Here is a 21,419-nt window from a genome sequence, read left to right on the forward strand (position 1 = left end):
AGCAACATTGGCTAGGAAAGTGGTGCTCCAAAAGCTGAACTGCTTTCAATTAAAAGCAATGATAATGTAGCAGGAAAGTGCTGTGCACTGAGGACCATGGGTGCTGTCAACACTTGGCTGTATAGGAAGAAAACCAAAAAACCAATGAAAAAAGACCTCTAGAGACAGGCCCTGTAAATTCATCTGTCATTCTTCTTCTGCTTGTGTAATTCAGGGTTGCTGAATGGAAAATGAAGGTAACGCTAGAGTGGCCAAAACTGCAGCCACTTGAGGCTGGCTCTAGGAGAGAGTCAATCAGCATAGTTCCAAGTTAAAATGGCCAATTTAACAACAGTTATTCAGCTGGAGCTGGTAGCCGTTTGCTAGGTGTCCGCTCTGCTAGTGATTATTAATTTCTGGCTCTCTTCCACAGTGTGTCTTTTATCCTGTCTCCTTCCCCTTAAGATCCCAACCAGTCCCGGCAGATGGCTGCCTGTCTCTGAGCCTGGTTCTGATGGAGGTTTCTTCCTGTTAAAAGGGAGTTTTTCCTCCCAACTGTCGCTTGTTGGGGTTTTCTCTGTATTTTTGTAGGGTTTTGAAGCAAAAGTTATCGTGATTTGGCGCTATTTAAATGAAACTGAATTAAATTTTGGCTCAAAAAAAAAAAACCAAAAAAAAAACCCAACCATTCTCTGTGAACTAATTTTGTTAAGCTTCCAAATATGCGGCGACTCCTCACTGAAACATGAATCCATCGGCCTGTGTTGTGCTGGTCAGTGGCACAACATAAGCTAATTTGCCTTCTGCTTTTAGTCCCCCTTGCCAAGAATTGCATATCAACCATAGCGATGTCCGTAACAGATCAATTTATTGTTAACAATCACTGTTTTGGTATAGCGTACTTCAGCAAATAGAGTAAAGAAAACACAGATTAAAATAAGGTCTAACTAACAATCGCAATAAAAAGAAATAAATAGAAAATAATCCAATTAAGGTCTAGTAATTCCATGTTCATATGAATGCATAACATCTACAGTATAAGTTAATAAATTGAAGCTACTGTATAAATACATCACTAGCATGCACAAGATTGTATTATGGAGACTATTGGAGCAGTTATCATCTTACACTGAAGAAACAGTATAATAGGCAAGTGCATTTTCTCGACCAAGAAGAAACTGAAGACAAAGTAAATCCACAAACCTCATGTCTGCTTTTACAGCTTCCACTTTAACAGTGCATGTGCTCTCTGTCTACAGATCATGCTCTGTTCACTAATCGGGTCTGTGGTTCCAGGTGACATTTCAGATCAGACCCTGCCAATTGTTTTAAAGACGGCATTACTTAAAGGTGAAAATTGATGGTATTTTTCACTATCTCGATCAAATAGTTTCCTGACAAACAAAAGGAGCCGATAGAAGTAGTAACGACAATACTGACAATAAGAATTGGGTGTCCAAAAACAGTTAATTTATTTAATAAAGCACATCAGCACATGAGAGGGACAAGCTGCACTAAGTTTACTTTATGAATCTGTAGTTTTAGTTACAGTATGACCGTGTGACTGAGCAGGACAAATACCTGACACAAGCAAACAAATTTTTTTTGTTGTTGTTGTTTGTTATCAATAACAGAGACAACCTGCTTTTCACTCAACGACCATGGGCCCACGCAGTGCAACTAAAGATGTCAGTACGTTTTTACGCAATGAAGTTCAACACCCCCAGAAAAGCTCATCTTCATCTCCCAACCCACCTGCTTGCTCTCTCTCTTTCTCTCCCTCCCTTTCTTTCACCAAGAAAGTTTGTGACATTCAAGGTTACTCCATTTTTCCCGCTGCTCAAGCATCGAAACTGAATTTTCTATATGCTCCTCCCTCGTCGAATATAGCAAGACAGCTCAGCTTCATTTGCACAATGAGACCAGTCTCTGCCAGTGTGAAGGTATCAATACCCAATGGTCACACTGTGATCAATGGCATACCTCTTGCATCTACAAGTGTTTGGCAAATGCTGCAGAGGCTATCAAGGAGGGGGGTTCTTTCTTCTATTGTTTTTTTTTTTTCTTTAACTGTAGGTTATTTCTGAAACTAAAATTCCTTCATCTGCCTACCTTTTTTTTTCACTTTAAATCTGTGGAAAAATAAAGAACTGCAGCCGCGTCAGCAACCATCGGCTTCAATAGGCCGCCGAGGTTTCACCGCCCCCCCAACCCACCCTCCTTTGTTTTTTTGTTTTTTTTGTTTTGTTTTACATTTCTAAGAACATTTTAACTATTATTATTATTTTTGTCATCATTTGTGAGCGCGTGTGTTTGTGTTGTTTTGGCAGAATGGGGTTCTAGACTCCTTAGTTGTTGCCCTCTCCTCCCTCGTCGTCCTGCTGGTCGCTCGTCCAGAGCGTCAAGTTGTCTCGTAGCAGCTGCATGATGAGAGTGGAGTCTTTGTAGGAGTCCTCGTTGAGGGTATCCAGCTCGGCAATGGCGTCATCGAAAGCTGTCTTGGCCAGGTGGCACGCCTGCTCTGGCGCGTTCTGGATCTCATAGTAGAAGACAGAGTAGTTAAGAGCCAGGCCCAGGCGGATGGGGTGGGTTGGCTGCATGTGCTCCTTGCTGATCTCGTGGGCCTCGCTGTAGGACTTCTCAGAGGACTCCACCACCGAGGCTCTCTTCTCCCCCGTTGCAACCTCGGCCAAGTAGCGGTAGTAGTCGCCCTTCATCTTCAGGTAGAACACTTTGCTCTCGTGCTGCGTCTCGTTGCAGTTCTTGATCAGGTAGTTGTCGAGGAGGTTGAGCACATCCTGGCAGACGGACTCCAGCTCCTTTTCTATCTTTTCCCGGTAGGCCCGCACCATCTCAATCTTCTTCTCATTGCCGTCAGCTGATGTCTTCTGCTCAATGCTGGAGATGACGCGCCAGGATGAACGCCTTGCCCCAACCACATTCTTATAGGCCACAGAGAGGAGGTTCCGCTCCTCGTTGGATAGTGCTTCATTCAGCTCTGTGACCTGGAAAAGCAAGAAGGAAAATGAGTTGATGGATTTTTTTCAAGTATATGAAGATGACTCAACAGCTGATATAATTTTAACAGTAAAAACTTGATTATTTGTTCACTTGTTAAACTAAAACAGTCACAAGATGCCCACCAACTACATCCCAATACTACAGCCGCTGCATTAGCAAATGAAACCACGCCTCCAGCATGTGACATCACCCTGTGAGGTAACTGCTCATTGGCTATCAGCAGCTCTGAAAGCTGGTTTTGTTTGGTTTTGACAGGCCTGTGTCTGGCTCGAGGATTTAATCCTTTATATCCCACAGAGACTGTGCAGCTGAGGCATCTTTACAGACCTTTCTTAAATATAAAGCCTGTTGTTACTTTCTTTTTCAGCACAGTACAGTTTCGTGAGCGTGACAAAGCAGTGACCAATCACAGTGAGCAGGCCTTCACAATGCCTGTACTGAACACCACACCGGTTACCATACAACTGATAGGACTTACAGGCATACAAATAGGGAAACCTCAGACATATTTTGTGCATTTTAACATTCATACTTGTAGAGAAATTTCTTTGGACTACTAGTGTCTTTTCTGTACCAACTTTTAAGGCAACCCATGCAAACATAGGCATTTCTTCATTTGTTGTGAATAATTTCCAATATTTCATTAAAAATACAAGTGGTCAGCCTCATAATAAAAGACAAACTTCCCAGCTGTCAAAGTAATTTTATGGGATTCATCCTCTGGGGATTAGGATTGTCTGTAGAAGGCACACAAGAACAGAAAATATCTCGTCTACACCCTGATTTGGTCGGTGTGTGAATGTAAGGTGACACGCTGTTGCCACAGTGTTAAGAAATTAGCATGTGTCAACTGCATAGTAAAATGTGTTCTTCAGAGATTGCGTAAGTGTGTTTGTCAGAGTACACACAATGGGGTCTTGCTCAGCAGCACTGAAAGAGTGGAAAGCTTAACCCTTTGACCTTTGTGGTTCATCAGTCACTATAACACCTCTGTCATATGCACAACAGAACCTCCAAGCCTCGGTGAACTGTTTCCGCCTTTACGTTTACTCCCAATTTTGCTGTAAATTTTCTACCTTGTTAATCCATGAAGTAGCCATAACTCTGGGTTGAATTTTAAAAGGGAGGGTGAAGGAGCAATCTGTGATCCAATCTCCAGTTTCCATGGTGACCACAAAATCTGCTTCATTTATGAGCGCCTTTGTTTTTCGTTTATAAATTATATCTCTGTTAGAGAAACTGGCCATGAGCTGCTCATGGTGAGGATGCTGCCATGGTTGATGATGTAGTGAAAGCTACAGCATGTTAGGGACGAGTAAAAACGGTTAAAACAAAACATTAAATAATTGTTTCATGAAGGGTCAGAGGACGGCGACTGGTTTACCGAACACATTAATGCTGACCAAAGGATTCTGGACACAGCCCCATAAGCCTTCCTTTCTCCCATTAGATCAGATGAAACGGTTACAAACAAACAAACAAAACAATGTGCAGAGCACTTTAAATATCAATTTCAGTCAGCAGGGCGGATAAATATATAAAAAAAAGTCTGAATTGAAGTGATGTAACTCAGCCTTGCTCAGAATAACAATAACTTTGCGTTCTATTGGCATTTCATGCGATTTTAATAATCTCTCATCTAGAGCAGGGCGATATGGCCAAAAATATTTATCACGATATATATTTGAAAATTTGCAATAACGATATAACCGACGATATAATTGATGCGAGACAAAATACAACTCCACAACATTACTAGCGCAAAAAGACAACCTTCCATTTATTTTCACTTAAGAAGCTGGTTTTTATGTACATTAAAGCTTTATAAAAATGTAACAGTGCAAATGCAAATTCCTTGCTGAAAGTTTAACCAAAAGGCATTTCCAGTAGAAATGGGCTGACATATCCTGAGCACAACCATGTATAATATCCACTGAAGTTAAAAAGAGGTGCTTTGCAACATTAAACTGCAGTGTGCAGTACGTATTTTTCGGACCATAAGGTGCACAGGATTATAAGGCACATTAAGCGAAACAAAGCAGTCAGATAAATCAAACTTTATTCAACTCATTCTTCTTGCTTCCTCCACTTCTGTACCATTGATTCATTAATGTTGAATTCTCTGCAGCTGCTCTATTCCCATGTTGTTGCAGTATATTAATGACTAACCTCGTATTGTGGATGGATTATCTCAGTTGTTCTCCTGACTGAAGTTCGGTCCGTTTACAGCATCCTGCCATGCGATTGCATTTGTCTCTAACCATGAAGAACCTTCACGTTAACTTTTATAAGTGGAAAAGTGTTAGTGTTCGTCCTCCAGCTTCACTGTTTATGTTATGCTAACATAGCTGTGTCGCTAGCGATCATGTAGCACATCATTATATACCAGCTAGCCCAACTTCAGTAACCCTACAAACGTCACTGCTGTTTAGTTTCCTGTCTTCATTTATGTTGGAAGTGATAGCAGAGCTGTACGTTTGATTTTTTTCAGAAATCTCTCAGTCAGAACGTGCTATATCATGCTTAGGTAACTAGCGAAACTAGCGAGCTAACTTCCGCTAGCTTCCTGCTAACTTCTAACTCCGTTAAATGTAATAACTTTTGTTTTCATGGATGCCTGGAAGTTAAACTTTATAGTTACACCTGGTAAAGCAGCAATGCTGATCGTTTTATTAAAGATGAAAGAATTTAGACAGTTTTTAACTCTAAGTGATGCTGCAGTGTTGTTTGACCTGAAGCATACGGAGTTTAGGACCCAGATTACTCCCAGATTTAAGAGCATCTTAGTCCGACAAATACGACAATAACAACGGCCGCTTGCATGTTCTGCAAAAAATGTGCTTTGTTGTGTATCTGACGGACAAACACCAAACCAGTTCCACATCACGGAAGTTGCACCATTTTTACAAACCAATTCTGGTTCATCTGTTTCACTCAACAATCGGCCATGTGCGTATGAAAACAAAGGCACTGCGCATGCGCGTTTTACTCCCATTCTATCGCGATATTTCATTTTCCTATCGTTGCCTAACATTATACCGGTATTACCGTGAACGGTATAATATGGCCCAGCCCTACTCTCATCCTGTTTTATTGTGCCATCATAGCATCAAGCTTTACGTTTTTATGGCAAAGCTAAACATCAGTATGCAATCGTTCCACTAGCAGAGCTTTACAGGTGTAATCTTGTTCACTAAGGAGTGTTTCTACACAGGACAAACATTACAATTGTCATAAATGAGACCTCTGTACTGTGAAAGAATGAAGACAGGGAAACAATAAAAGGACAGAGTACATAATGATCCCACTTAGAAGAACAGGAGAAAGCTTGCCCAGCCTTCTGCCCATCAGTCCTTCCTTAACACACCCTCAACACTCTTCCTCATCCCATTAATTTACAATTAGCATATACAAGTATCTGACCAACAGTGAATGCAACCAGCAAGAGTGGGTCACTGCTGGAGCAACAGAGAAGTCAGAAAAATAAGGCCTACTCAATCCATCTGTACAAACATGGCTGCCTTTGTTTCAGGAGGCTGCACAGTGATCAGAAAGCCCTGACGGAAGCTGGGGTGTGGGGATGACAATGGAGCTCTGTCTACCCATAAAGCTCATCAATCGCGCCTGCTCTCGTGACTGGTCCTTACACAAGGCAGTCAAAGTCCCAAACAACTGCGTGTTAATGCAAACAAAGGCCAGGCAGAACAATCGATAACTTCCTCTTTGACAGCTCTCCGTGTGGCTGTTAATATCACAGAGAGAGCTGTGGGGCCGTGAGGGTGTTGGGCCCAAGTAGAATCTGGGTTCGAACTTGAAGCTCGAACCTTCCATTTCCATTTTAATAGCTTGCAATCCCATAGATTCCCATTCTCCCTGTTACCCCATGCCTTACTTCTGTGTTTTCCTTTGCTCATTTACTCCCCCTACCTGATGTGACAACCCCCCCCCCCCTTCTGACCCTCTTTCAAGCAGGCAAACACAAAGGCGCCATGGACCACCTGACGTCATTGGCAGAATGAATAGGGTTAGCCAATTTAGCCACAAGTCAAGTAGCTCTTTGTTACTATGTTACTTGCATATGCTATTTTTTTTCCATAAGTATGGCTAATGTTTGTATCCAGCTATATCACACAAAAAGAATCGATCATGCAAAAGGAATAAGAAAGATGGGAATAAGAAATATGTAGGCTAGGGACTAGGATTGAGGGATGCCAAACACTAATTAATGTAATTTGGGGCTTTGTTATAGTCACAGAACGGGCAACACACAGCATAACCAAAAGTGAAGGAAAACATTGGCTTAATTGGGTACTAACACACATACACGTGCCCATTATTACAGCGTAATTGCCTATTAAATAAATATAATAATAAAATGTATCTACGGGATCAAACTGCCAGTTGTCTCAGATGTTCAAAGGTGACATTCGAGCTACAAAAGACGCATGATCATGGTGTGGAATTACTAGAGAATAATATTCCTCTTTGACAGCATTATTGGTGCAAAAAGGGCTGGCCTGTCATCTTTCTAAAGTCTTCATCCCTTTCAGGGCCATTCAGGCCCCCAACAAATAACCCGCATCAGGTTGTTGAAGCAGTAAAGACACAACTTCAATAATTCTTCTAAAAATATGACATTTGCCATCACTATGATGATGATCATCATTTGTAACCTAGACAGGTTACACATCTAGATTCCATGAATTCAGAACACACAAACACACACAGGCAGAACTCTTTCCTGGTCAGTTTTATAAATATAGGCCTGGTAACTGTGTTGCTGACTGACACTGACTCTGTCGCCATACAAGATTCATTCTACAGTATAACAGCAAAAACACGCCGGCATGATGACTATAAACACCTTCAGGTGAACAGGAACTTTGAAGGAAAACACACAGTGCTGCCCTGGTGGTGGCATGTCTCTTTAAGCACCGGGTGATGAAATGTGATCCTAGAAGTCTGGTTTGTGTAACTGGTTAATGTGTATAGAGACTTATCGGACCAAAAGGAGGCAATTTTACAACTCTGGAATGCTCTTGGAGCAATAATGGGTCTTAGAAGAAAAAAAAATTATACTACAGGTCTGGGGTAGGCGTGTCAGCGAGAGGCCTTACGATGCTCTAGCATTTTATGTCCCTGCTCTCCATTTGTCACACGTCTGTGGGGAAAAGTCGACATCAAGATAATAAGAAGCTGTTGAACTGCACACACTGGTGCTAATGTGAGAACAGCTCTGAGATGCTGTAAAATAAGCCTGATTATAGTGTATGTAGGTGGGTCCAGTGGGCGTTTTTCATAGTGCCTTTGTGACTCAACAGTGAGTCAAAAATCATTTCAGGCCATCCCTGAGTGTCCCAAGATGACTGTGGGTACGTTCATGATTGGACTGAGGTTTCGGAGTACGTTCTTACCCTCGAAAGACAAAGAATAAGAACATGACACTTTCTATGCCAAAGACCTGAAGCAAAAACTACAAAATGATGATAAACAGGAAATGGTGAGTTACAAACATTTTGTGGGCTTATAAACCCAGGATGGATGGAAGTAGTGGCATACACCATACACCAGTGGTGCCATGTTACCTCTCTACTTAGATTCAACGTAAAAATTAAGCAGTGATTAAAAGCTACCACTAAGGGCTTTGGAGAAGAATTTAAAGTGTCACTAGAAGTAGGGCTGCCACAAACGATTATTTTGATAGTCGACTAGTCACCGATTATTTTTGCAATTAGTAGACTAATCAGATCATGCATCCATTGGACATAAAACGTACGGCTTATTGCACCAGCATGCGTCTGCTCTTATATAACTATCATTAGCTTACAGCTTTAAGTGTTTAAGGTATGTGCTAACTAAAAATAAAGACAAGTTGATGGTTTATTAAATTTTAATGAAATTTGCAGACTGTTTCAGTGAAGTTTAAGAAACTCCTTGCTATCTAAAATATAACGGGACACCGGAGTATATTCTCGAGCATCTCACACTTCTGATAATCAGCTGTCTGCTTGACGTTTATTCAGCTGTGTAAAAACTATAACTTTAATCTCAGCCAGACCGATTTACTCAAGAACAAATAAAATACTAAAAAAAAGCCAAACGATAACATTTTTAAGTTATCTAAGTGACTTATATATGTTTAACCTGAGTAGCGAAAGACGGCGGTGGGTTTGAAAATGATTTGCCGGGAGTCCGGTGTTCTCATGGCCTCTAGTGAGCCTTTCCCCCGGCTAGCTATCGAGCTAGTGGGTAACAGACGTCTCCGAAAATGTCGGCGCACTTTTGAAAATATGTGGTGTCTTGATAAACTGGTTTACACAGTTACAGTCTCGCCTGAAAATATGTTAAACTTTTATTTTGTGACCCAGAAAGAATAATAAGAGTAATATTAAAACTAACTAGCTGCCGCCATTGTTGAAAACTGAGCTGGGCTGCGCTATGAATTCTGGGACAAAGCTACTTCTTCTTCTGGGTTTAATGGCAGCTGGCATCCTTGTACATGCAGTGCTGCCATCTTCTGTTTCAGTCCGTTATTACACTCTTAAATCCTACTACTTATTCCTGCGTCTTTTGTGATCTTACAAAGCTTCAAACGACGCGTCGACTATTAAATCAGTCGAAATCGTCGACGTAATCGTGACTAGTTGACTAATTGTGGCAGCCCTAACTAGAAGGCAGCATCCAGAACATAATTCACGTTTTGTCTCGAAGGGACTGGCCTTTTAAAATGCCCAGGAGGACAGATACCTCTGTGTATTTAAGGGAAAACACCTTTTGTGAAGATGGAAGTTGTAATATCATGGTTTGTTACCACTGTTTTGACAAGTCAGACTCTTTGTAATAAGTACCCAAGTACATAATAATGATAATTATGTTACTGCAAATACTGACTGTAATTAAGAGGCAAAACTAGGGGGAAAAAACTTATATATACTTTTGACCTCTGTAAGTAGATCAGACTTTTGGAATATAATTTTTGACAGCTGTGATCGAGCCACAGATCGAGGCCTAAAGGTATACCAGAAAAGCAGCGCTCTCCATCAGTTTCCCTGACAAGCCCCTTGGTCCAAATTTGTTCTTTCCATTTCTTTAACAGTCAATCAGAGCTGCTGCAACAACATAACGGTCACTTAACAGAAAATGGGGAAAAAGGAAACACAGTCAGAAAAGGCAGTTAAATAATTTTAAAAAATGCTACATAATTTTAGAATTAAATAGCTACTCTATTATACATGACTCTGGTCTCTGCCTCACCTCACCCCAACCTGTCATGGCAGATGTCTGTCCCTCTCGGCTGGAGGTTTCTTCCTGTTAAAAGGGAGTTTTTCCTTCCCACAGTTGCCAAGTGATCATAGGGGGTTGCCTAATTGTTAGGATTTTCTCTCTATTTTGTATAGTCTTTACCTTACAATTTTTAAGTGCCTTGAGGTGAATGTTGTTGCGATTTGGTGGTATATAATTGAAATTAAATTGAAAGTCATTGCTATTGTTATTGTAAAGTTATAAATGATACTGAAATGCGGTAATAGTCACGTTAACCAATTAGTCTTTTTCATATATTTTGTTCTCTCTATTATCTCTGAAGAAATAGAGGAGGAGGAACCGTCACTGCCTGTATGGACCAGGCTCCTTTCATTTACAGTATATTGGTAGTTCCGTAATAACAGCCTGTCAGTTTTACATACTGTGTATTACGCTGTATTTCTGCACTCATCCTAAAGTGATCACCACCTGCAAAACAGAATGTATTTTTGCCCCCACACGATCTTTGGTTCCTCAGGATTACTTACAACTGCTGCAGGTACAGAAAATGCTGAATAGAAAACATCTGTAATTTAGCAAGCGATTGTTTCTGGGGGGAAAAAAAATAAAATAAACCACAAGTCTTGACAGCTTTGCAGCCTAACCTATTTGAAGAGCTCTGTCTTGCACCTGCTGTTATTAACCATGATTTGTTTATCGAACAGCAAAAGCTTTTATAGCCATTACATATTAAACTGAGGTGCAGTGTATGGAGCAGCTGCAGCACAATACTTTTGCTAATGCACTGAATGGGGAATAATGGGCTCAGTTTATTAAGTGTGATGGAAGCCTTGGCTCTCTGTGCCATGCACTTCCTAAGACAAAGAAATAAGCTCTCCAACAGGGTGTGTTATGTTGGGGGGGGGGGGGGGGGGGGGGGAGTGGAGGGAGGAGGCTTATTCAAACTAATGGGGTCAAGTCAACACAATGTACAACTACCTATGGTGACTTAGTTAAATGCGTGTGTTAAAGTGCAGCAGCTCTGGCTGCCTGCCTTCTCATAAACATATATATATGTTCATACACAGTAAACCGGCCTCTTAGCCGCTGTTGCTATGTAACTCAAACAAAAGATGGTAAGGTCTTTCAGATCAACATTGCAAATCTGCAAATAAAATGAAGAAAAAAAAAAGCCAAATATGTCCATAAACTTGAGCAACCATGACTACAAAACTTTTGGGCCAAACGGGATTGTCACCGCCCACATTTACTGAACATGACAGAAGCTGGCTCTCTAAATTAAAAAAACAGAAAGCAGAAGAAACAGAGCAAGGGAGAGAGAGCGATTGACGCCCCTTTCAGACATGGCCCCTGTTTTCATTAACCTCAAGGAGTCTGAATCTCTTTCATGTCCATCTGATCGCCGCGGACGCTTTCCTATTTAAAAGTTATGATGACAATCAAACCAATTAACATTTACTGATCACTTAGAAAGCAACACAGGGCTCAGGCTTCGTGCAGCCACATTAATAGATGTGCATGTCTTATGAGTACAGTTGCTTCCATTAACATGAACTACGGCCATTTTTATACACGGTTCCTCCATTTTTGCAGGTTTTCAAATTAATTGTGCAGATGACTTAAAATGGTTCATTTTTAATACTTTAATAATCTTTTGTAGTCAGTGAATGCTTTAAGACAGAAACTACAGATTTCCCTCCCCTGAGATGCTCTACCACTGAAAAACAATCTCTGCCCCTATCACCATCATCGATCAACACCAGCGACTGGCTTTGTGCCCATGCCATAAAATTACCTCCATCATGCTGATGTGGTATGCTCCGAACTGACAGTGGTCAACTTAGAAATTTTGCCATGTCTGTTGATTGAGGCTGTATTGGACTGACTAATTACAGAATTCTCGCTCCGCAAAAAACATACAGACTTGAGTGGATGTGTGAATTAAGCTTAAGTGATCAAAGAGATGAATATTTCCCGTGTATGAAAACAGGTTAAGAAAATTATCTCAAATGTAGCATTAGTTGTGTAATCTCTATTAAGTAATCTATTAATCAATTAAAAATTAATAATTAATAACTAATATTTCTGATTAGCCACCACTGGCTAAATGTCTTATTCTTATTGGATGATCTGATATCATCGTGTTGGTGTTGTTCCCAGATCATCATGAAAATGTTATTCCAGGTTCAACATTGCAAGTGACCAATCACATTGTTGTGACGTTATTCTTTTGCGCGCCAATCCATTCGTTCATTTATGAAATTCCAAAGTTGCAAGGACAATATCAATTCTGCTTACCGTTTATTAAAGGGTTGGTTAGGGTTAGGGTCCGTTGATCGGCAGACAGAGGCGGTTTCTCGCAGCTTAAGCACAGTTTTTTGTTTCACGCCAGTTTTTCCCGAAGTCGCAAAAGTATGACGTCACAACATTCTGATTGGTCACTTGCAATGTTGATCCTGGAGCAACATTTAGGATGATGATCTGGGAACAACACCAACACGACGATATCAGATCGTGCAATGTTATCGGTGTTATGATTTAATAGTTTTATCAGTTCTGCATATTGTTCTTTGTGTGAGTCACTGTGTGGCACAGTGACAAACTTCTTTACTTCAGTGGAACAGGGGTTTTGTCACTATTACAAAACACAGGCAGAGTAACACCGGGTACTGTGTCATGTGTTTGTAGCATATGGTTATCGATGAGTACTTCAACATGACTCAAGAACTGTAATTTGTCTTGTTTTAAAGATTTTTTTCTTGTCTCGGCTATGTGAACCTGACAGGCCGCTTCCAAATAGTGTGGTAGTTCTGGATCAGGATAGCACTTATGTTAAAAAATTTAAGAAAATAGTTCCAGAGACAACATCTAGCTCCATCATTTTTGGTAGGATTTCTGAGATCCTAAAATATGTCAAATTGCTAACACAGATTTATTGTATTATCTGTGATTATCATATTTTTGTCAAATTAGGGAGACCTCATAGTTACTTTTTGTGGAGATGTTTTAGTTGGACTAATTAATGAAATAAGCTTCTCTGGATATGGTTAATTTCTTAAAAATCAACAGCTAGATCTATTGAAGTAATAACTTATTCATGCTGTAGAAAGTAGAACTGAAGCTGGGACATGCTGTTCTGTAATCAAATTTGAAGACAGTGGTGAAAACTCCCAACAGCAGCCCAGAAACCATATCATTCATTCTGGTAGGGCCCAGCTCCTTAGCTTAAAGCCTGACAAATCCTCCTGGGGACGCTCCGTCCTTCTGGTTATTTGGTTCCGTTGCCACCGGGGCGGTTGCCATGCCTGCAGTCGCAAGGGATTCCCCTCAAACGATGGGCGAGGCAGCAGACACACCCCACTGCCCAGTGGTGCAGAGAGACAGGCTGGGTGAGGGGCAGCTTGTTCTCTCACTCTCTGACTCGGCACAAATGGGAAGGGGTGGAGCCCCCCTCTCTGGCACTGCCACTACAAGCCGGTCCTGGAAAGCAGCATGCAGTACGGCCTTTAAAATACTCTGACAGCTTACTAGTTGAGTCTTGGAGATGACGACCATGAATAGAAAGCAGCTCTGTTAACTGAAAACAGCCATAACAGATGATCATGTAGAAATGATCATGTAGAAATATGACACGAGAAAACTCTTTATCTCTTATCTTAAGAGCAAAAAAAGACACTAGCCATAATCTCCATGTCCGTTATTTTAAATAAAGTAGCTCAGGTCAACCCAGCATTCACTGACTTCTATTTCTCTGTGAGATGGCTCAGACTGCCCTGATGCTGTGAGATGCACTGCCAGTGAAATGGTGCACTACGGTTGGACCTGTGCTGCATCCTGGCAGATGCTGCGGCACGCCTCTGTGTGGGGAACCTGCTGTAAGAGGTCGAGGACGCAGGGATGCGGTTGCTACAGAAGCATCGACTGAACACTGGCGCTTCCATCACGCTCACGCGAGTGTGCATTTGCTGCAATATGGCATCTACCGAATGGATGATTCTGGAAAGTCGTCCGTGCACCGACACCCACGTCTGAAAGGTGGATACACTTCTGTGCGCCCCTTCTGCGCAAATCGATTTGCGAGCAACCTTCAGCCAACATTGCCCCTTTCTCACTGCGCCAAATGTGCAGAAGAGACGGTGCCCGAGAAGGAGGGGGTAGGGTATTTCACATTAAGTCGAGGGCTCTTTATTTGGTTTAAACCGGAACACGAGCAGCCTGCGATGTCACTCTCATCATCATTGGTACCAACCCAGCTCGTTCTCTGCTCCCAGACGATATGCGTATCTGTCGATCAGGATCCCTTTGACTGTGAACCCATGATTGATTCAGACAGATGATGACTCAGTGGCTTCTTATCGCCATTCTGCGACTCATTTCTCTCTCGGTTCTTGTTACACCCGGGCAGCCCGGCCGGTTACGAAGGAGCCTGGCAAAAGGCACCGCCCCAAGATCAGACAGTCCGCATTTCAAACGACCACAATCCACTACAGCACCCATCCGATACCCCCTCCCCCGATTTACTGTAAATCACCGATTTTCACTGAGCTTCGATGTATGTGATCAATTTCACTGATATATCTGCTGTGTGAACGGTGAACACAGGGCCTCTTCAAAATGATGTAGCCCAAATCTTTTTACAGCCTGTCCCTATCATACTCACAGACGTGCATTCCTCACAAATGCGATCTTTTATCATAAGTTTCATACACCAATTGTCCTCGGCTTGTCCACTTAAGCCCAAATGTGCTGTGACACACAGGCACAGTCCCCTGCCCCACCGTTAGGTCTGTACAGCCTTGAAACATTTATCTCTCTCTCACACACACACACACACACACACACACACACACACACACACACACACACACACACACAGAGAGAGAGAGAGAGAGCTTGTTGAGGTTACTTATGACAGAAAATGACAAAGAGAAAAGAAAGGTCATTACAGAGGAAGCCTACTTACCGATTTCATGCAAGCTGCCATATCATCATACCTCTCTGCCTGCTCGGCCAGCCTGGCTTTCTGCACCAGTTGCTCGCGGTCTACCATTTTAGAAAGAGGTCGTGCGTGTGAGTGTGTGGAGTGTTTCTAAACCTGCGTGTGTGTGTTTTTCGGAGCTAAAATCGTAATGTGAAAGTTTTCAGTGCAGAGTAACAGCGCCAGATCCTGTCGCTGCAGCTGCTGCCTGCTGTCTGTGTGCCTGCCGACGGGACACCCCTCCCCCTCCGAGCGCTTTTCCTCGATTGTGTCACCACCCAAAAAGGCGTGTCCTCGCAGAGTGATGTAACGACCCTGGCAGCCTGGAGAAACTGACAGTGCAGCCCGTTGCCCTACACTTGGGCTAGTCAGACTGCAAATGTGAAAAGAAGGTGATCTTTTTTTTATTAGGCAGAGTGCATCGTTGTTATGGAGCTTTCATCCCAAAAGTAGAGCTTGATTGTCAGGTAGGAGAAAGTGCAAACTACCAGTAGAACACAAAAGCAGCTATAACAAGGGCCTAATTGATCTAATTTCCCTATCTAATAGAGATGCTTTGTTTCATTATCTAAAAAGACTGATTGAAGACTCTTTGATAAGAACATGGTACACAAAAACGGGTTAAAAGGGCGCCAGGGTCCTCCTTCTACATAAACTGCAGTCAAATAAGAATGTAGAGTGTGACACAGTGCAATATTTCCTCATTATATATTGTTATATTCCTATATACAGCTAATGTTCTCCATACACGTGTACAGGGTAACAGGGTTACAGGCTGTGTAACATCAGTATCTATAAAGGTGATCCCAAAAAGTTTATTTTGTTCATCTAGATATACCATTTCAGTGGGAGAAAACGTCACTCATCCAAGTGACTTCCCCAGTCTCAGCTGACTACAGGTTTCCCCAATCTTATGAGCATGCATCAAGATATAAAGGTGATCGTGTTATAGATATTCAAGTCATACCAAGATTGAAAAATCAAAAAGTCCGATTTACTGTCTTCAGGACTGACTGGCGAGTCATTTTCAGAAGTCGTCTATCTGATAAAGTAATAATAATAATGGATTGGATTTATATAGGCACCGAAAGCTCTTTACAATGCCACTATTCATTCACTCTCACACACTGGTGGAGGCAAGCTACAGTTGTAGTTGTAGCCACAGCTGCCCAGGGGCAGATTGACAGAAGCGAGGCTGCCATAACGCGCCATCAGCCCCTCTGGCCAACACCAGTAAATTAGAACTTTTTTATTTTATGTACATGTTTTTTCACAACTAAATTAATCTAATATGGTTTCTAATATTAAGATACAGTTATGATCAGTTTATGTGACTACCTTATTTACCATGGATATGCCATTTCCCCAGCCCAGAGACGGAGCACCCCCAGAACCTCACACCCATCCCGGACCCACCCAGGGGCAGCCAGGCTACCAGGTCAGTAACCCACGTCCGTCAGCACAGACCCTCCCCTAGCCCCGCTGCACACAGCCACGAGGAAACCGTCACCTAAGAGCCAACAGAGCCCCTAATTGGCCATGACCGCTACCCCGGGTTGAGCCCCCCAAGGAAGATGCCTCCGGGGAACCCCCCGACGCCCTAAGCATGTCCCTACCCCCACACCAATCACAACAGTGAAGGCGGGACCAAACTATGACCCCCCCACCCCCACTAGGTGATGGAGCTGATCACAGGAGCCCAGAGCAATTGATCTGATGTGGTGGCAGAGGCTGTATCAAGACTAATGTAATCTAATAGATAATTTCTATATTGGTTAGAATTAAGATTATTTTTATTTTTCCAGTTCATGAGGACAGTTTTCTTGGCTATGCATAGGGCAGTGAAAACCATATGGGCTATATTCTTTTCTGAAGTGACATTATCTAAGCTGCCCAACAAACACACTAAGGGGGAAGTTGGAATGTTACATTTCAGACACTTTGATAAGTCTTCACATATCTCGCGCCAAAACTTCTGAACTGGTGGACAGAACCAAAGAGCGTGGATATAAGTGTTTGGTTTGGCAGTGTGAGCAGTTGTTGGTAGATGTAAAGCCCATCTTGAACATCCGATGACCTGTATAGTGCACTCTATGTAATATTTTGTATGAATTAATTGAAGACTGGGATTTCTAATTAGATGAAAGGTTTTTAAGCAAATCTGAGACCAGAAGTTTAGGTCTAAGTTAACTGATAAATCCGCTTCCCATTTTGCAATAGGAAGTGATATTGATTCATCAGTTTTAGAAAGCATTCTGTATATTTTGGAAAGTAATTTGGGGGTTTTAAGAGTAAGAAATTGAACCACACTTGGTGGTGTTTGTAGTTAAACTTGACCCAGTTTAAATTTCTTTTTTACTATGGATTTAATTTGTTGATATTCTAAAAATCTTTTCTTGTTGATACATGGGTTCATTAACATATGACGTCTACATACAAACAAAGAATACCTTGCCTGTGCGTTGTGTGTGTGTGTGTGGTCAGAGTGTGACCCCATATATATATATATATATATATATATATATATATACATACACTCAACAAAAATATAAACGCAACACCTTTGTTACTGCTCCCATTCCCCATGGGATGGACGTAGAGACCTAAAATTCATTCCAGATACACAATATAACCATCCCTCCCAAACAGTGGTCACAAATCAGTCCAAATGTGTGGTAGTGGGCACATCTGCTATATTGAGATAATCCATCCCACCTCACAGGTGTGCCACATCAGGATGCTGATCTGACATCATGAGTAGTGCACAGGTGTACCTCAGACTGCCCACAACAAAAGGCCACCCTGGAATGTGCAGTTTTGTCTCACAGCAAAATGCCACAGATGCCACAAGCAATGAGGGAGCGTGCATTGGCATGCTGACAGCAGGAATGTCAACCAGATCTGTCGCCCGTGCATTGAATGTTCATTTCTCAACCATAAGCCGTCTCCACAGGCGTTTCAGAGAATATGGCAGCACATCCAACCGGCCTCACAACCGCAGACCTCGTGTAACCACACCAGCCCAGGACCTCCACATCCAGCAGGTTCACCTCCAAGATCGTCTGAGACCAGCCACCCAGACAGCTGCTGGAACAATTGGTTTGCACAACCAAACAATTTCTGCACAAACTGTCAGAAACCGTCTCAGGGACGCTCAACTGCATGCCCGTCGTCCTCATCGGGGTCTTGACCTGACTCCAGCTCGTCGCCGTAACAGACTTGTGTGGGAAAATGCTCACATTCGATGGCGTCTGGCACGTTGGAGAGGTGTGCGCTTCACAGATGAATCATGGTTCACATTGTTCAGGGCAGATGGCAGCTGGGAATGTCCCAGTTCTTGCATGGCCAGCATACTCACCGGACATGTCACCCATTGAGCATGTTCGGGATATGCTTGACCGGCGTATACGACAGCGTGTACCAGTTCCCACGAATATCCAACAACCTCGCACAATCATTGAAGTGGAGTGGACCAACATTCCACAGGCCACAATTGACAATCTGATAGACTCCATGCGACGATGTGTTGCACTGCATGAGGCAAATGGTGGTCACACCAGATACTGACCGGTTCTGGGTCCCCAGACCCCCAATAGCGCAAAAAACTGCACATTCCAGGGTGGCCTTTTGTTGTGGGCAGTCTGAGGTACACCTGTGCACTACTCATGATGTCAGATCAGCATCCTGATGTGGCACACCTGTGAGGTGGGATGGATTATCTCAATATAGCAGATGTGCCCACTACCACACATTTGGACTGATTTGTGACCACTGTTTGGGAGGGATGGTTATATTGTGTATCTGGAATGAATTTTAGGTCTCTACGTCCATCCCATGGGGAATGGGAGCAGTAACAAAAGTGTTGCGTTTATATTTTTGTTGAGTGTTTAAACGTATATATATGTATATATTCAATTCAATTCAATTTTATTTATATAGCGCCAAATCACAACAAAAGTCGCCTCAAGGTGCTTCATAGATACAGAGAAAAACCCAACAATCATATGACCCCCTATGAGCAAGCACTTTGGCGACAGTGGGAAGGAAAAACTCCCTTTTAACAGGAAGAAACCTCTGGCAGAACCAGGCTCAGGGAGGGGCGGCCATCTGCTGCGACTGGTTGGGGTGAGAGAAGGAAGACAGGATAAAGACATGCTGTGGAAGAGAGACAGAGGTTAATAACAGATATGATTCAATGCAGAGAAGTCTATTAATACATAGTGAGTGAGAAAGGTGACTGGAAAGGAAAAACTCAATGCATCATGGGAATCCCCTGGCAGCCTACGTCTATTGCATCATAACTAAGGGAGGATTCAGGGTCACCTGGTCCAGCCCTAACTATTATGCTTTAGCAAAAAGGAAAGTTTTAAGCCTAATCTTAAAAGTAGAGATAGTGTCTGTCTGCTGAATCCAAACTGGAAGCTGGTTCCGCAGAAGAGGGGCCTGAAAACTGAAGGCTCTCCCTCCCATTCTACTTTTAAATACTCTAGGAACAACAAGTAGGCCTGCAGTGCGAGAGCGAAGTGCTCTAATAGGGTGATATGGTACTACAAGGTCATTAAGATAAGATGGGGCCTGATTATTTAAGACCTTGTATGTGAGGAGCAGGATTTTGAATTCAATTCTGGATTTAACAGGAAGCCAATGAAGGGAAGCCAATACAGGAGAAATATGCTCTCTCTTTCTAGTCCCTGTCAGCACTCTTGCTGCAGCATTTTGGATTAGCTGAAGGCTTTTCAGTGAGTTTTTTTGGACATCCTGATAATAATGAATTACAGTAGTCCAGCCTGGAAGTAATAAATGCATGAACTAGTTTTTCAGCGTCACTCTGAGACAGGATATTTCTAACTTTAGAGATGTTGCGCAAATGGAAGAAAGCAGTCTTACATATTTGTTTAATATGTGCGTTGAAGGACATGTCCTGGTCAAAAATGGCTCCAAGGTTCCTCACAGCGTTACTGGAGGCCAAGGTAATGCCATCCAGAGTAAGAATCTGGTTAGATACCATATTTCTAAACTTTTCAGGGCCAAGTACAATAACCTCAGTTTTATCTGAATTAAGAAGCAGAAAGTTAGCGGCCATCCAGGTCTTTATGTCTTTAAGACATTCCTGCAGTTTAACTAATTGGTGTGTGTTATCTGGCTTCATGGACAGATAGAGCTGGGTGTCATCAGCATAGCAGTGAAAATGTATGCTATGTCTACTAATGATGCTGCCTAGGGAAGCATGTATAATGTAAACAGAATTGGTCCTAGCACTGAACCCTGTGGAACTCCATAATTAACCTCAGTGTGTGAAGAGGACTCTCCATTTACATGCACAAATTGGAGTCTATTAGATAGATATGATACAAACCACTGCAGTGCAGTACCTGTAATACCTACAGCATGTTCTAATCGCCCTAATAATTCAATTCAATTCAATTTTATTTATATAGCGCCAAATCACAACAAAAGTCGCCTCAAGGCGCTTCATAGATACAGAGAAAAACCCAACAATCATATGACCCCCTATGAGCAAGCACTTTGGCGACAGTGGGAAGGAAAAACTCCATTTTAACAGGAAGAAACCTCCGGCAGAACCAGGCTCAGGGAGGGGCGGCCATCTGCTGCGACCGGTTGGGGTGAGAGAAGGAAGACAGGATAAAAGACATGCTGTGGAAGAGAGACAGAGGTTAATAACAGATATGATTCAATGCAGAGAGGTCTATTAATACATAGTGAGTGAGAAAGGTGACTGGAAAGGAAAAACTCAATGCATCATGGGAATCCCCCGGCAGCCTACATCTATTGCAGCATAACAAAGGGAGGATTCAGGGTCACCTGGTCCAGCCCTAACTATATGCTTTAGAAAAAAGGAAAGTTTTAAGCCTAATCTTAAAAGTAGAGATAGTGTCTGTCTCCTGAATCCAAACTGGAAGCTGGTTCCACAGAAGAGGGGCCTGAAAACTGAAGGCTCTCCCTCCCATTCTACTTTTAAATACTCTAGGAACAACAAGTAGGCCTGCAGAGCGAGAGCGGAGCGCTCTAATAGGGTGATATGGTACTACAAGGTCATTAAGATAAGATGGGGCCTGATTATTTAAGACCTTGTATGTGAGGAGCAGGATTTTGAATTCAATTCTGGATTTAACAGGAAGCCAATGAAGGGAAGCCAAAACAGGAGAAATATGCTCTC

The 21,419-nt window shown here is 42.4% G+C and overlaps 1 protein-coding gene across 2 annotated transcripts; it reads right to left on the bottom strand.

Moving 5' to 3' along the window:
* Positions 1-828: 828 nt before the first annotated feature.
* ywhag1 (3-monooxygenase/tryptophan 5-monooxygenase activation protein, gamma polypeptide 1) lies at positions 829-15,731 on the bottom strand. 2 transcript variants are annotated; one of them, XM_026182184.2, is made up of 2 exons: positions 15,227-15,731; positions 829-2,984 (listed from the first exon to the last, which is right to left on the bottom strand). In XM_026182184.2, exons 1-2 carry the CDS (start codon positions 15,311-15,313, stop codon positions 2,328-2,330), a joined length of 744 nt encoding a protein of 247 aa, XP_026037969.1. In that variant the 5' UTR covers positions 15,314-15,731; the 3' UTR covers positions 829-2,327. The 2 variants fall into 2 exon arrangements, with proteins under 2 accessions (XP_026037969.1, XP_080163596.1); XM_080307470.1 differs by lacking the exon at positions 15,227-15,731 and adding an exon at positions 14,924-15,037.
* Between the last annotated feature and the right edge of the window lie 5,688 nt (positions 15,732-21,419).

The sequence above is a fragment of the Astatotilapia calliptera genome, chromosome 10, assembly GCF_964374335.1.
Source record: "Astatotilapia calliptera chromosome 10, fAstCal68.1, whole genome shotgun sequence".
In the NCBI taxonomy this organism is placed as follows: Eukaryota; Metazoa; Chordata; class Actinopteri; order Cichliformes; family Cichlidae; genus Astatotilapia; species Astatotilapia calliptera.

What these genes read in the sequence shown, in the direction of transcription:
- ywhag1 (XM_026182184.2), bottom strand. Translation starts at nt 15,313, where the DNA reads ATGGTAGACCGCGAGCAACTGGTGCAGAAAGCCAGGCTGGCCGAGCAG. An exon ending in TGGCAGCTTGCATGAAATCG is followed by an intron (nt 2,985 to 15,226) that starts GTAAGTAGGCTT and finishes TTGCTTTTCCAG; the next exon opens with GTCACAGAGCTGAATGAAGC.